At 27.3% G+C, this 17,298-nt stretch overlaps 2 protein-coding genes across 7 annotated transcripts; one reads left to right on the forward strand and one right to left on the reverse strand.

The window, feature by feature from the left end:
- Positions 1-5,904: 5,904 nt before the first annotated feature.
- On the reverse strand, positions 5,905-6,282 carry LOC133039801 (uncharacterized). Its single transcript, XM_061118758.1, has one exon. It carries the CDS (start codon positions 6,280-6,282, stop codon positions 5,905-5,907), a length of 378 nt encoding a protein of 125 aa, XP_060974741.1.
- Positions 6,283-9,418: 3,136 nt separating this feature from the next.
- On the forward strand, positions 9,419-15,762 carry LOC115697554 (uncharacterized). 6 transcript variants are annotated; one of them, XR_004007957.2, is made up of 11 exons: positions 9,419-9,537; positions 9,688-9,755; positions 10,558-10,794; positions 11,087-11,217; positions 11,327-11,426; positions 11,547-12,086; positions 12,265-12,602; positions 12,973-13,117; positions 13,333-13,374; positions 14,297-14,375; positions 15,474-15,762. XR_004007957.2 is itself a non-coding variant. In XM_030624618.2 (10 exons), exons 3-9 carry the CDS (start codon positions 10,626-10,628, stop codon positions 13,359-13,361), a joined length of 1,452 nt encoding a protein of 483 aa, XP_030480478.2. In that variant the 5' UTR covers positions 9,419-9,537; positions 9,688-9,755; positions 10,558-10,625; the 3' UTR covers positions 13,362-13,374; positions 14,297-15,762. The 6 variants fall into 6 exon arrangements, 3 of the variants coding, with proteins under 3 accessions (XP_030480478.2, XP_030480480.2, XP_030480479.2); XM_030624618.2 differs by having other exon boundaries at positions 14,297-15,762; XM_030624620.2 differs by lacking the exon at positions 14,297-14,375.
- Positions 15,763-17,298: the final 1,536 nt, after the last annotated feature.

The following is a 17,298-nucleotide window of genomic DNA, read 5'->3' on the forward strand; positions in this document are numbered from 1 at the left end:
GGTCATTTGCATGCATGGCCACGCCTTTAAAAGTTAAAATAAAAGATAAGTTGGACAATATTCTAAATTAATTAGGTGTCAAATTAAATATATGAAAAGATAACAACCACAAGTTCTATCTAAATTCAATCAATATATAAATATATAAAAGAGAGTTTTAGGGAGTTGTTTTTTTTAGTGTAGCGTAATGGTATTTTATAATCATATATTAGCTTAATAGTTTAAAGGTCTTGGGTTCGAACCCATGATCTCTCCCTTTTTCTCATCCCTCCCTCACCACTAAGCTAGCCTTAGTGGCTTGAGTTTTAGGGAGTTGATGTGGCCAGTGACGGATATAGAATTTTTACTTTGTGGGGGTTTATTTATCATTCAAAAATATTTATACCTATATTATAATCATTTTTACTATATTTATTTAATTTTATGGGGGCTTTTTCTACGATTTTGATCTATAATTATTAAATTTAAAAAATTATATTTAATTTTTTTTAAAGATAATATTTTTATTAGTGGGGGCTATAGCTCCCACATTAATACACTTGTGTGCCTCCCTAGATGTGGCAACTTATATGTCATTTTTTTTCAATCTCTCTTCTCTCAATTTTCTAGATTTACTCATATTTTTAAAGATTTAATTATATATTTAGTCTAATTTTTTCATTTATTTTATAATTAGTACCATTTAAATCTATGAAATAGTTTTAAAATTTATTACATTAATTTATAACTTTTAAAGAATACAAATAGTTTTCTTTGTATTATTATTAAATGAAAGAATCAATATCTATCTATCTTCTATCTTCTATATATATAAAGGAAAGTACAACATATGTCATGTGGCATTCTCTATGCATTATATTCTATGTTCTCTATTTTCTTATTATTTTGAATTTATTTAATTTTCTTATTTTTTTATGTTATTATTAATGAAAGATAATTAATTAATGACAAATTAATATTTAAAATTTAATATTTGTATTAATATTTTTTAATTAATTATCATTCATTATTAATGGTGGCTTTTCATTTTTTATAACTTTCACTATTATTATTATTATTATTATTATTATTATTATTATTATTATTATTATTATTATTATTATTATTATTATTATAACATATTTACTTAATAACTAATCTCATATTTATTATATATACCTCTATATATGCTTCTATAAAATTAGAGAGATTCTATTGTTATTATTGTTATGTAATATTTAATAATATATTTATTCATTTACCTTTGGGTATAGGAGGTAATCATCATATTTTTATATTATTTTTCTTAAAATTTTTGTTGTAAATTATGTTTTTCACTCAATAAAAAATTGTAGATCATATACAATTATATATACTATGAAATATGCACACACACATATATATATTAGCTCGATACAATTATAATATATATAACTCTATATATATACCTCTATATATAATTATAATATATACTTCTATAAAATTAGAGAGATTATGTAATATTTAATAATATATTCATTCATCTAGCTTTGAGTGTGTAGGAGGTAAGCATCATATTTTTATATTATTTTTCTTAAAATTTTTGTTATAAATTATGTTTTTCACTCAATGAAAAATTGTAGATCATATATAATTATATATTCTATGTAATATGCACACACATATATATATTAGTTGGATACAATTATAATATATATAACTAATCTCATACCTATATATATAAATGTATATTTTTCTATCAAAGATCGAAAAGAGTTTCTACTATTTTGTATCAATTTGATGATATCTATTATCATCTAGATCTGACATTAGAAATAAGCATCATATTTTTTTTTTGTTCTAATATATATAACTAATTTTATACTTATATATATGTTTCTATCAAAAATTGATGAGAGCTTCCACTATTTTGTATCAATTTGATGATATCTATTGTCATCTAGATTGGATATTGGAGGTAAGCATCCTATTTTTTTTTATATATATTTTTTTTAAAAAATATTACTTATTCACTAATAAAATATTGTGTTGAATTACATGATGTAATATATCATTATATACTAATGCTATTCACAACTATTTTTTATAATAATGCAGATAGAATTTACCTTTTAAAAAAAATTATAAATACATACTTTTAAAATTTTATTTTTGTTATTTAACGACACATTTGTATTTTTTTTTATATTTAATATTTAACTATATTATTAGTTAATTCTTAAAGGTGGTGATGTACTCTATAATTTAAAAGATAAAGTTATTACTCAATATTTATCTATTGTGAAATTCATGTATAATATATTAACAGTTTAGAGAATGATTAAGTATTAATGTAATGAAGTAACATATTTTATATTTTTTGTTTTTAAATTTATTTGTTTAGTGATTATATTTTAGTATTGTTTTATAAAAAAATCCTGAAAAGGCTTATAATTTAATTTTTAACAACATATTATTATAACTTTATAATCAATTATATTTTTACTTGTACAATATTAATTATTTAAATTTTTTAATTAACATAAATATCGATCTATATTTATCTATTACAAAATCATAAAAAAAATGAAAAGACAGCTTACATTAATTTATTATTATTATTATTATTATTATTATTATTATTATTAGTGTTGACAGTTATAAAGATATCATTGATCCTTAATAAATAATTTGATAAATATATATTTTTTCATTGTATATTTTTTTTATTAATTAATAAAAAAATAATAATATAAATATTAAATTTTAAGAGTTAAATTGTAATTAACTGTCTTTATTTATTATCAATGTTGTCCTTTCATTTTATAACACTCACCATTATTATTAATATTATTATTATTATTATTATTATTATTATTATTATTATTATTCATAATTATTATTATAGATTTTTTTTCCTAAAAAATCAATAGACTATTTTAGAATAAAAAAACACATTAATTTTTTAATAGTAAAAAAAAAACATAAAGAAAATATTTGAATAGTTTACATTAATTTTGTAACATTCTAAACTTGGCATAATAATAATAATAATAATAATAATAATAATAATAATAATAATAATAATAATAATAATAGTAAGATATGTTTATTCGCTAATTTTTTTTATTAAATTTTGTGTTTTTTGTTTTTTAATGCTCCTTATTAGTGCAAGTTATAAAGATAATGAACTGATTCTCTAAATTTGTTTTATTTTAGATTATTTATTTTGTGGTTGATTTAGTTTGAAGTAATTTATTTTAAAAAATATTAATCTTTCACATATTTTAACAAATAATTATATATACGTGAAATTTATATAACAAACTTACGATAATAATAATAATAATTCAATTAAATAATGTGACTTAATATTTTAACAAATTAAGATTATAATTTTTAATATTTTTTATAGTACATTAACATATTAATTAACTAATATTTTTTTTTTAATATATTAAATATAAATTTTATTTTTACAACATAAATAAAAAGTTTTTAAACAACCGCGCCTTGCGCGGTACCGTTACCTAGTTTATTAATTAAAACAAAAGTTGCTATATGACTCAACAAAACTACATTATAAAGAGATATACACACCAAAATTTGTAGTATAAATTACAACATTAATAATAAAATAAAGTTGTTAAAATTACTATTTATAATTACTATATATTATATGTTTATATACAAGTATATCATAAAATAAGTTATCAAAAAAAAAAAAAACTATATCATAAAATATTGGGCCAAGTTTTTTCTTTTTTGATTCAAAATGCAACACTTTTGAATATCTATGAGCAACATTTAAAATATTTATGACATAAATAAACAAAGATATTTGAAAGATTTGTATGTAAGAATAAGATAATGATATGAATATACTTTGTTTATTTATATTAGTATACATATATAATTATTATGGAAATCATGAATATAATATAATTATTATAGAGAGGGCTTTACATTTTTTTTTTTTTTTTGAAGAAATTACACTCTATACTATTTTTATATTGTCCTCTTTCATTTTTATCCTCTTTTTTAAAGTTTATCATTTTTACCTCTTTTTTTTAAACATTGTACCAATTTTGCCCCTGTCACTTCAAGATACTCTCCATGTGACTCTCTTATGTCAGGGTATTTTGGGTACAATACATATAAAAAGAGGTATGTTTCAAATAAATATAAAATTAGAGACAAATTTGATTAATTGATTAATAAAAGGCATTTTTTAACTTACCCCCTTTTTTTTTTTAGAAAAAAAAAGGGCCCATTTGGGTATTATTATAATTATTATGGAAAATCATGAATATAATATATGTATATTTAAATAATAGTGTAATTACTGACACATTTTTAATTTACACGTAAATTATACACTATGAGCTATAATTATTCTTAACTATATAATTACATAGTTGATAAATATGATATTATTCCATTTAAAAATGTATATAGTTAGACTTTAATATATATGTATATTATAGTGTTATCATTACTCTAAACAAAAATATATATATTATTGGATTATGTGAACTATTGTTTTATTATTATTATTATTATTATTAATATTATTATTATTATTATTATTATTATTATGAAAATGAACTCTATATATTGTTTTGAATAATTTCCAATATGATGATGTGATGGGGCAAGCTTGATTTCTTAAAGCTTAGTTAAAGGCAAAGCCCATTTTATATGAAGTAATAACTTTGGGCTTATTTCATTACTCAATTATATATAGGCTAATTTCGAGCAACAAAAAAGTATTTATGGCCTAATTAAGTCCATTATGGGACAAACTTCATGAATTTCAAGAATGATTTTAGGCCCAAAGTGTTGTGATTTTTGTTTTTTTTTTCTTTTTATTATTATTATAATTATTATTATTTTGGTATTGAAAGTGTCATGAAATTTAAACTATTTTGTTACAATTTTACAAGATTTTGTTTTTTTGGTAGGTTTTTAACTTGTATTTTCTTGTTCCTAAAAGTAATGTTTTCACGTTGTTTTCATTTAGGAATAGCATGAAAAAAATGTTGTTTTGAAAACAATTGTTCCTATTTTTGTAAAAAAAATCATAAAAATATTATTATTTTTGAATAGCTAATTAGGATTTTTGTTCCTCAAACTTTGACATATAACAAATCACGCCCTCTGAACTCCCTCGTGCGAACTATTGAGATTGTGAGATTTAAAAACTTATGTTCAATTTTACTGATAGAAGCCTGACGTAGATGAATAAGTTCAAGAAAAAAAAGTGTTTTTTTTTTTTATCAAAAGTTCATGGGACATAATTTTGTTCATGTTAAAGTTCAGGGGACATGATTTAATAGATATCAAATTTTGGAGGGCACAATTTAGTACATAGACAATTGTCGTACATGCCCGACCCTGGGCATAGGCGGGCTAGGTCTGTTCCTAGGGCCCACCTAGTCCAGGGGCTCAAAAAAATTCTCTTTTAAAATTATATATTTTTTTACAGATTTTGAAAAATACCATATTTTTTTCTAAATAAGGGCCCGAATATTTTTTTCCTATGACCCATTATATTTTAGGGTCGTCTCTGTCGTCTTGTTAGTAATATTAAATGGAGGTTGACAAAAGTCCTTAAATCTAACAATCTCAAAAATTTGGGGAGAATTTTTATTGACCTGAAAAGTTTAGAAGGCATAATTTGACACATATCAAAGTTCAAGAGACAAAAATCTTAATTAACCTTTTGGATGTTTATGAAAATATCCCTACGTTTTTTCATTTTTAACTATAAATAGGATAATCTCATTTTCTTACCTATGAAAAATAAATAAAAAATACAACAGTAGTATTTACCAATATATATTTTTTATTTTATTTTTTTTTAAATCGTTTGTGTTGTATTATTGATAATGTTGCGTATCATATGTTATGTTTGTTATTGTATATTTTGTTTATGTTTGGGAACTATATGAAGGAACAGAAGAAGAGCTTGGACTTCTTCTGTCTCATTGACAGATCATTCATTTGGTGATGATGTTCTAGCTTACTTTCATAGGACAGAAAAAGAGCTTGAACTTCTTCAATGGTGAGATTATTACTTCTTGAAGTGATCCCAAATACAATTGAATCAAAGTTTGGCCCTAAACCATTTAAAACTTTAAGAACCAGATCTTGATCTTGAACAGGAGAGCCAACCACCGTGAGAGCATCAAATATGGACTGAACTTTTTCAATATATTCAAAGATGGACATGGTACCTTTTTGAAAATGAGAGAATTGTCCTTTGAGTTGGAGCAATCTGACTTTTGTTTGACTGAGTATACTGAGGATTGAGATCGCCATTATGAGGTTTCTTGGTGGAGGATGACCAGTGAAAAGAATTTCATCAAGGTCGTGACTAATCACAGTTGGTGTGACTTGTGATTTTCACGAAAGATAGTTGTTACGATCGAGTTTGACCCTAAGAGTAGAGGTGAGAGAGTGAGAGAATGGGTTCCAAGAAGGAACCACAATTGGATTTGGTTGAGTAGCAATATGAGCATCGGCATTAGCCATCTGAATTCCAGGATCAAAGGTTGAAGATGACATTTAGCAATGTCGATTGGCGATTGATACTATGTAAGGCTGAATGAGCAGTAGTAATAGTGTAGAGCACCAAGAACACAAAACAGAGAGAAGAAGAGAATAATAATGCAGCTTAGTTGCACCCTCTCACAATAGCTAAGGGCCTTTATTTATAGAGATAAAGCGATACAGTTACAAGTTATAGAGAACAACGAAAATAATTAACTTGTAACTAACTCCTAACTAACTATGGTGGTGTTTGGTAACACTTTTTAATCAGTTTTTTATTTTTAAAAGTAGAAAAGTGATTTTTTTTTTCAAAAACATGTTCTATAAAACTGTTTTTACTTTTCAATTTTATAATTAGAAATCAAAATTTTAAAAACAAAAGAAATCACTTTCAATATTTTTTTAAACAGTTTTTTTTTTCTTAATCAATCTTTTAAATTACGACCAGACCCGGACCCAAATCCCCTCTCCACGGCCCTGGCGCTGAATTCGGCTTTTGACGTGAACCCAAATCCGACCCCGAACCTAGACCCGACTTAAATAAAATCAAAAAATAAAAATAAAAATAAATTTTACAGAACACACTTTTGTTTTCTGTTTTTAAAATTGAAAAACAAAAGTGGTTACATAACGCATTTTTATTTTTCAAAAATAAATTTTTTAAAAACAAAAATTTTACTTTCATTTTGTGATTAAAAAATTAAAAAAACAAAAGTGTTACCAAACGGCACCTATATGTTGACACTCTTCACTACATTTTGAGTCATTTATATCATATAAATTTTTCGTTTTAAATTTTAACTAAATACTTTTATGGTCAATATTACTTTTATAAAGACTAATTATTTGTTTTTTTTTTTTTGTTAATGTAGAAAGTTTTACACTCATTTGAGTAGAAGCAAAAAATTGATGGAAGCAATATTCCAAGCAAAAGTTTAGCTTTTATGGTTGCACTGGTTTCTTGTACTTGGGCTACCTATTAGTAATTTGACTAAGGTAGTTTAGATTTGATTTATGCACACGTCTTCTCTCCTAAGAGGTTTTTTTTTTTTTTTTTTTTTTTTTGTGTGTAAATAAATAGGATCTCTATTAGAGTATTTTGCTATTTTGCTGTCTAATTTTCTCAAGGCATATCTGATTCATATTTGTTATTCGACTATTATAGTCGCACATGAATTAGTAGTTCGCACACTTAGGGTAGTTGATGAACTAATTTGAATAGATGTTTATCCATCTTATGTCTATGATGTATATTAACTGATTATTTTTAATAAATGTCATTTTAATTTTTTTTTTTTTAAAAAAGATCGCTAGTTTGTGAAATTAATTATTCAATTTTGGAAAATGATTATTTAAACATATAAACATGTTACCAACTTTATACAAAATTAAATAACTAACCACATTAAGAAATTGGTTACAAACTTTTTAGAATTGGTGATTATCCTCAATGTGGGGACTAAATCCATTCCATACCAAAAATCACACTCACATTTCCTTTATTACTTTAGAGTCTCTTATTCTTTTGGGTACATGTTTTACTTATTATTAGCCATACTTTTTAAATATATTAGAAATATTTATGGTAGGTACATTTATTTTGTTCTTATAGTACGAATATTTTTCACATCCTTCGTTAATAATCCAAAGTGAGAAAACTTTAGGAATACCATAAAGACAGTGTTGTTGAATACATTGTACAAACATGAGACTTCTGTAAGTTGTTTGACCTGTGGTGATTCAGAGGATTCTTTTGAACATTTGTTTTGTCATTGTCCTCTTGCAAAATTCGTGTGGATTGCTTGTTTAAACCTTAAATTAAATTCTAAACTCTAAACCTTTAAATATGTAGGAAATGTTTATAGTAGGTACACTTGTTTTGTTCTTATAGTAGGAATATTTTTAAGATCTTTCATTATTAATCTAGAGTGAGAAAACTTTAGGAATACCATAAAGATAGTGTTGTTCAACACATTGTATAAACATGGGACTTTTGTAAGTTCTTTGACCTGTGATAATTTAGAGGATTCTTTTGAACATTTGTTCTGTCATTCTCCTGTGATAATGTGATAATTAAACATTTGTTTTATCGAATCGAGTGAAGGTAGCAAAGGTTTGTGTTCTGTTGCTGTCATTATTGTAACTGATACGGTGGGGGTAGTGGTTGAGGCTTTCTCTGTGTGTCTTGATGTGAATTTTTCTTTGAAAGCAAAGGCCTGGGTGTTGAATCATGCATTTAATTTTTGAAAATTTTTAAATAGTTTACCGTATCATCGAAAATATGTTTAAAGTTTTATGAACATGCGTAGTAAATTAGAATATCAAGAACTCTATTTCGAAATGTAAATTATTTAGAGTTTTTTAAAAAAATAAAAATGATATTGTAACTATAACGAATATCGTTATGATATTTCTGACATGTAATTTTAGGCACAGTAAGAGGTTGTAATTAATATTTCTCAAAATTAATATTAATAATAATTAAAATTAAGAACTATAGAGGTAGCATATAATTAATTTAATTATTATTTTTGATAAATATTAATCACAACAAAATTAATCAAGATTGATAACAATATTCATTGAATCATAAATCATTGCATCATTGGCAATTTTTTTTAGAGGAATCTATGTTATCAATTTTGAGCAACATAAAGTATTATGTTTTTTTTTTTAATATTAAAAACAAAGAAATAATAATAAAAGAAGAAGAAGAGGAGGAGGTGTCAAACACGCGCTAGAGAAAGGAGAGTGAAACAGTGAATGTGAAAAACCTTTTTCTCTCAGTTTCCGCGAAGCTGCACGTGTCAACGCGTCATCATGAGCTGGTTCCTAATGACACGTGTCATCTTCTGACAGGTTGAATCCCAGTCTCCGAAGATCCCATCACAGCCGTCTATTTGATCCTATACAAGCCGACATTACCCTTATTCGGATGTTTAAGAGAGAGAAAGAGAGAAAAGATTGAAACTTTAGTCAATAGAGAGAGAGATAGAGAGACCCAGTTGCTTGCTCCATCCACGGGTATGTATGTATACATGTATCTATAGACTGTATATATATATATGTATTGTTGGGTTTATTCCTTTTCTGTAAATTTCTTTTCTTGAAGCTTAATTTGTCTGTTTTGATCTCTTAAAGTTTCTTCCTTTTTTTTTGGTTTGACTTGAATAGAGAGCTACTGTGGTTGAAGTTCTTCTGGGGTTTATACTTTCTCTGATTATGCTTGGTTTGTTGCTCTGGTATGTTAATTGATTCTCTTCTCTTCTTTTCTTAATTTGGTTTAGTCAATTGGGTTGACCTTAATTCTTTCATGTTTACTTTGAAAAATTCTATGTTTTGGGTTTTGGGTTTTGTGGTTTAATCTTCTTGTGTTTCTTAATTTTGCTAAAGTTATAACTTTGAAAAATTCTATGTTTTGGGTTTTGGGTTTTTATCAATTGGGTTTGTGGTTTAACCTTCTTGTGTTTCTTAATTTAGATTTCTCTCTCTAATTTTGCTAAAGTTATAATTTAGTTTATTTAGTGTCAAAATATAAATAAATTTAGATGATGAATAGTGAGTTGACTCATTGAGGATGATGTTGTTATGTTGTGTTGTGTTGACTTGTGTTCTTCATTAATTTTGTATTGAAGAATTGATGGGTTTTGGAGTATAAAGCGATTTTTAGAAGCAAATTATGTAGTAATCATGGTGGTACATACTACATAGCATTAAAATTAGGAAGAAAATCTAAACCCCTTTGTCCTGTATAACTGTATATAGGGAAAATCCAATCATCTCTTTTGTCTTGGCTTGTGTAAAACATAGTTAACATTCATGATTGGTGGCTTGACAAGCATTTAATGAAATATACTCATTTGTTTTTATCAAATTTGATGATTCTGTTGAACCCTTACTCGAGTTAGTCCTTTAGTTTGAATCTTTAATGTTTTTCCTATTATGTTGTGCTTTTTAAGGTGATAAAATTATCGCCATTACCTCGAATTTGTGGTCCCTTTTGATTGTTTTTGACAAGGTTCTTGTGTTGCTTGGTTTGATCAGAAGGGGTTTGGTTTCCCAGCTGATGTTTTCAGATCAAATCGATTGTACATATCACACGTTTAGATCAAATGCCATCATTAAAAATGAAGACCCAATCGAGCACGGGCTGTTTAAGAGAAAGAAATGGTCTTCGTGTTTGTCAAAAATCAACTATAATTTCCAAAAAAACATGCTCTCATGTCAGAATTCCTGATCATACTGCAGATCTCGATACTTGCGTACAAAGTTGTCAAGATGGTAAGCCATTGAACTTGAAAGAAGATTGTGTTGGTTTTCATTTTTGTTGTAAGGATTTTGATAGATTTTCATGATGATTATATTTCTAAGATTGTGTTGGTTTCACTTATTAACTAGTCACTTTCATAATCTTTTGAGGGTCATTCATGAGCTTTCTATTTGTGTTGTTTGAATTTGAGATTATCAGTTCATGTGAAATATTTCATGTTTACTTTGAGCAATTTTGTTCTAAGCATTTATTGACATGAAATTTTACATTCATATTTGAAAACTCATTGAACTTTTCTCATAGTATGTTCAAGTATCCAACTCTCTCCCGAGGAGATTGTTAACGATGAAGAGGTTGACCATCAGGAATTACCAGATGAAGAAAAGTCTCAGTCTTTGAACCAATCTTGTGATTCAACAACCATGGCACAAATGGTAAAAAGAAATAAGAAAAATTGTTTCCTTTTCATATGACATTGTGATTTTCTCTCTTAATAATGGCGGTTTTTGTACTTATGTATCAACACTTCTTCGATTATTGCAGGAGTCTAGCCATGCTTTACCTCCGCGATTGGAGACTATTTTTTCTCCTTCTTTGGAGTCCATTGAAGTTCGCAGTGAAGCAAATAAAGACAATGATGCAGGTTTGAGCGTTCGATATTAACTAATTTCTTTAAATTTTCTGCTGAGAAAAAGCAGTTGTAGAAGAAAAAACTGTAATTTTATTCGTCTTATATCTGATTTGCTGTTCTTTCATTTCTCAGCGGTATGTAGTGACAGCTATCCCGATATTTCTTGGTTAGAAGCTGATGAAAGTGATGATAATAGAAGTTCGGGCGACCTTCAGTATTGTGATGTGTCGGAGTTCTACATTTCTGACATGATCGTTTCAGACTTTACCTTTGACGCGACTGCGTTTGATAATACTAGTGAAGCGAATTGCTTTACTAGTTACGAACATCCAGAGCCAAACATGTTGTTTGGTGTTGCCGAGCAATTTTGTGTTCTTCCTTTACTAGAGGAATCAATTAGAAGCAGTAGTGCCAATGATGAGAAATCGGATGAACAAGCAATGATGGGTCCAAATGATTCTAGCTTGTACTTAGCAATCAATCAGATAAGACCTTGTGACCAGGAATCTGCTGTCAATTCTTTTGACTCAGACCAGGCCGAGTGTTTCGATCCACAGATTTTTATAAAGAATTTGCCTGAATTATCTGATGTGGTGTCGAATTTCCAATCCAATTCATTGCCTAAGGAAACTTCAAGAAGGAAGCTTATCACTCTAGTTCTTGATTTGGATGGTAGGTGGCATTGAGTTGCTTGAATTTGAGCATTGTTATTAGGCATCAGTAGTGTCCAACACGACGTTGCAGTTATATTTTAGTTAAATATGATATTTAATTACATCAATAGCGATATGAACAACGTGATAGTGTAAGTATACGATTAATATTTAGCCTCACATTTCCATACATGCAGAAACACTTGTTCATTCTACATTGGAACATTGTGAAGATGCAGACTTCACCTTTAATGTTTTTTTCAACATGAAAGAACACACCGTGTATGTCAGAAAGCGTCCTCACCTCAAAACATTCTTAGAACGAGTCGCTGAGATGTTTCAAGTTATTATTTTTACTGCCAGTCAAAGCATATATGCAGAACAACTCCTTGATATTCTCGATCCAGATGGAAAGATCATCTCTCGACGGGTTTATCGCGAATCATGTATCTTCTCAGATGGCAGTTACACTAAAGATTTGACAGTTTTAGATATTGATCTTGCGAAAGTTGCAATAATTGATAATTCCCCTCAGGTACATCTCATAATTCTTCGATCTTCGGTTCACTCTTTACTTCATCCATATTTGGTTTGATGGGGTTTCTAGATCAGTTAAACATGTCCTAGGCTATAGCTACAAATTTAGTATTTTTATAGGTTAAATCATATGTAGAAAATGCCTTGTTTTAGTGAAAAGACGTTTTTGGAACAGGCGACAAGATCTTGTATCGTACATTGATTTGATTCGAGCTAATGTGTATTAAATTTATGAGAGGCAGGGGAATTATAACGAACTTTTATTGGTAGAATTGAGGTAAAACTGCGGAAGGAAGCAATTTTTTCTTCTCGCACTTTGTCATGTACTTAAATTCCTAAGCCTTGGTCTCTTTTTGAATATTTTTCAGGTTTTTCGGTTGCAAGTGAATAATGGGATTCCCATAAAGAGTTGGTTTGATGATCGAACAGACTGTGCACTAATTTCGTTACTTCCTTTCTTAGAGACCCTTGTAGATGCAGACGATGTTCGCCCTATCATTGCCAAGAAATTTGGTAATGAGGCATAAGAGCCTTTGCCATTCTCAATTTTCTTGAGTATAGCAGCTCCTTATCCCCTTTGCCTATTTTTTAGCAAAATTCGGCCTCTAATCTTAGCATAAATATGTTCGGTTTTTTTCTTTCTTTCTTTCTTTTCGCTTAGAGCTCTTTAGATATTATTTGCATTGTTTTTTAAGTTACTCTATTGCTGCTTTCTGTTGTCGTCTCAGCTGGAAACTCTTCGGGATCTTCTCTCTAAGTGTTGTTCAAAGGTAATTTTAGGGCTCGTCTCGTCTTTTATTTTTAGTTGTACAGTTTATGGGGGGTGTACATGAATGAATTACTCTTATATATTGTGAAATGTAATTCTTGCAGAATTGTTTTCTTTTTCTTTACTATTTTTGATCTAATTTACTTGCATATTACTTTAGTTTGATCTCACAATAGAATAGAGCATAGTTTAGTTGATATGATGAAATGAAAATGAAAATCTCTTAGAATTGACTTAATTTTGTAAAGCAAGCAGCAACAACATTCTTGAAACATAAGCTTGATATAGTTCTTGTAGATAAAAAAGGGTTATTTGCAGCGAAACCTCTTTATGGTTTGATTTTTTACTCTTAACTTCCTTATGTTTACTCTTATTTGTAAATTTGAGGTGCCAATTGAATATTACCGTTGAATACTAACTGGATTATTACTGTATTGTCTTTAAAGTCTTACTTTCACGTATACACAGGTGTTATACAGTGGTCATCCAGCTGGTATTTAATGGTGATATTTAACTGACGCCTCAAATTTGTAAAGAAAAGTAAACTCAACGAGATTAAATGTATAAAAATTAAAATTTAAAGAGGTTTCGTTGCCAATTACTCAGATAAAAATAATAGGATTAGTAAGGATAAAAATAAGTGATATGATAGTTAAACACTAAACCAGAAAAATGTCTTGTTACAAAAGAAGAAAAAAAGAGAAAAAAGAAAAGAAAAGAAAGAAAAAGAATGCATGAAAGAAAATAGAGAGAAATCTGAAGGTGTTGTAAATTCTCTATCTTCGTTCCCATGTTTGAGGAGGTCGGTTTTAGTTCGTACCACCAGAGCTTTGCCGGTAGCTGTTAGAATACTATTATTATTGTTGTTGTTCTTCTCAATCTCTCCCTTTTTTTTAGATTAATTGTGTTTTTTGATGATTCAGTGAACATAGTTGTGCATTAGTTGTCTTGAAACAGATCTTTCCCATGATTTAATGAGCTCGAGTTACCGTTGCATACAAGGTATGTGCGTATGTATGTATGTATGTATGTGTGCTATATATATGTATGTGTATGTATGTAGAAAACATTATGAAATCACGTTGAGATTGATGAACTTTGGTTATCATGCTGAAAATATGGAACTTAGTAGGTACATTACATAACCACTTATCTGTTACAATTTCTCTTTAAGAATCTTCTGTTTTTGGAAATGAGAAAGCAGAAGATATGAAATTAATATGCTAATAAGCCAAACTAGTGTATATATAGGGTTATTTGCAACGATATCCCGTTATGTTTTGATTTTTTACACTGAATCGTCTTATCTTTTTCTTTTTTGTAACATAACCCTCTCATGTTTACTTTTCTTTGCAAATTTGAGGTGCTAACTAAATATCACCGTTATATATCAACTGAATTATTATTGTATTGACTTCGAAGTTTTACTTTCACGCATACACAATAGTTATTCAGTTGGTATTTAACGGTGATATTTAGTTGACATCTCAAATTTCTAAAGAAAAATAAACTTAAAGGAGTTTTGCCTAAAAAAAAAGAAGGGGGTCAAGTGTATAAAAATTAAAACATAAAATAGTTTCGCTGCTATAGATCAGTTTATCCCTACTTGTCTTTTGCAGGTATACCCTGTGAGGTAGGTAATTTGTCTTAGTTTATGTATCAAAACATTATTTCTTTTCACTTCTTCGCTTTTAAGATTCTTGCTCGATTACCATTGCTTAAAATTCTGAATTCCGAGCAAACATGTTGATTTTGCTTCGATCAAAACATGTTTCGTGTGTGTTTGTTATATGCATCGATACGAATTAATATGTAAATCTCTTAAGTCTACTACAATGTTTCAGGACACTGCTCTCTCAGAACATTGCTCTATAATTAAGTGTATGTTTCTTTATGAGAATTAGAACTCGAAAACTTATTGATGAACCAAATGATCAAAACTAGATATGCTGTTGTTATGTTTGCTCTGATTATGAATACAAAAAAGAAAATATGTTGGCTTTAAATTTCATTATCTTGATAAATACTTGACCGATTAAGGGAGACCAGGTGATGCTTTAACACCGAAAAATTTACAATTTTTACGCGCATTGTCTGCAGGTCTGTGTGCCGAGACCAGTAATAGCTCTTCTGCTAATGCCAACATTAGTAGGTACACAGAGTTTTTATTGTTCTTAGAGTTAGATGTTTGTATGTAGTGAGGCATTTTCAGGAACAAAATTTTGGTTTAACTTCTCATTCTCAAGTAAATATAATTGAAGAAGTGATTTGTTCTTCTTTTTAATGTAATGATCTTATCTCAGCTTCTTCTTTTTTGTAAATCATGGTATAAATCAGTGAATGTATTACTTGTGTTTATGATGATTAAAGATAACTGGGCTTTAGCTTTTGTTTTGATTAGAATCATTTTCTCTTGATAAAACTTTGCATTTGTATTGTTGTATATCTATGACTATTAATACTCTACAATTTGGGTTGCTTCTAGTTTGAGCTAGGGCTGAATATCGGATGAGTTGATCGGGTTTCGGGTGAAAAAAAGTGAACCAGTATCCGTATGTTCACGTGTTGTGGGTTGGTGGGTTTAAAGGTTGTGATGAACATACCTAATTATATTTAAATATATAATTAAATTCTAAACACTTACCTAATTATATATAAACATATAATTAAACCGTTAAATTTAATAAAATTTATAAACATATGGACTTTTAACACATTCATATATTCATATGTATTATAATATATTTTATGTATTTTTTTATTTTAGGAATGTGTGTATAGTGTAAACTTGTATTATTATTAAAGTTTAGATAAGAGTAAAAAAAAAAAATTGGGTTAGCGATCGGGTTTAGGTCTAGGTAGATTGGTTGGGACTGGGTCAAATTCGGTAAAAATGTTCAATCCTAGTTTAAGCATAGTATTTTCACTTCTTAAAAACATATTTTTTAAAATAAATTTAAGGAAAAATAATTTTTTTATAATTTTGTTGGGATTGGAAGTGGAAAGCCTTCAATGGTTTTTCAATAATAGAACTTTTGCAAAACTCGCTCTTTTGTAAGTTTGGATAGAAAAGTCATTTCAATATAATTTTAAAAAATTATTAATTTTGCCCTGTATTAAGTTTTAATATTTTTTAGTAAGTTTTTTAAGGAAAAGTCATTCCAATACAATTAAAAACAATTATTAGTTATTGTCAAAAAAAAAAAACAATTATTAGTTTGTACCTATATTAAGTTTTAATCAATTTTATTACTAAATTTTTTTTAAAAAAAGTCATTCCAATATAATTAAAAATAATTATTAATTTTTACCTTAAGTTTTAATCGATTTCATTACTATTTAATTTTGATGGAAAAATCATTCCAATACAATTGAAAATAATTATTAATTTTTATCTTGAGCTTTAATCATTTTATTACTACTTACTTTTATTTATTATTATTACTCCCAACCAAACACACCTTAATTTCTTAACAGAAAGTGTTATCTATAAAAAGAGTATTGGCACACTTGACATGTATGTATGAGATTATATGAGATTCGATACAAAAACCAATTGTAAGGCACTGTTTTTAGGTGATGTTGACACTACTAATACCAAACAGCAATGATCGTAATAATATAATGATGTATATTAAAAATTTACATATAGCGATATGATAAGTTATAAATTTTTTAACTAATCACATTTATTTAAATTGAGATCTACCGTTTAAAAATATAATAACATGTTACAACGTCTAATATTTCAGTGCATATTTTGAATGCACATGCCTATCATTTTTTTCTTTTGATATCTGATGCACATATCATTACTCCATTGAAAATAATACTAATTATAAATAATAGTAAAGAGAATAATTTACTTGTTTATTTCCTAAAGAAATTAACATATATTTATACACAACTTAAGCAATCTATTCTA

The sequence above is a fragment of the Cannabis sativa genome, chromosome 7 (genome assembly GCF_029168945.1).
Source record: "Cannabis sativa cultivar Pink pepper isolate KNU-18-1 chromosome 7, ASM2916894v1, whole genome shotgun sequence".
In the NCBI taxonomy this organism is placed as follows: domain Eukaryota; kingdom Viridiplantae; phylum Streptophyta; class Magnoliopsida; order Rosales; family Cannabaceae; genus Cannabis; species Cannabis sativa.

What these genes read in the sequence shown, in the direction of transcription:
- LOC133039801 (XM_061118758.1), bottom strand. Translation starts at nt 6,282, where the DNA reads ATGGCGATCTCAATCCTCAGTATACTCAGTCAAACAAAAGTCAGATTG.
- LOC115697554 (XM_030624618.2), top strand. Translation starts at nt 10,626, where the DNA reads ATGCCATCATTAAAAATGAAGACCCAATCGAGCACGGGCTGTTTAAGA. An exon ending in CAACAACCATGGCACAAATG is followed by an intron (nt 11,218 to 11,326) that starts GTAAAAAGAAAT and finishes CGATTATTGCAG; the next exon opens with GAGTCTAGCCATGCTTTACC. An exon ending in TATCATTGCCAAGAAATTTG is followed by an intron (nt 13,118 to 13,332) that starts GTAATGAGGCAT and finishes TTGTCGTCTCAG; the next exon opens with CTGGAAACTCTTCGGGATCT.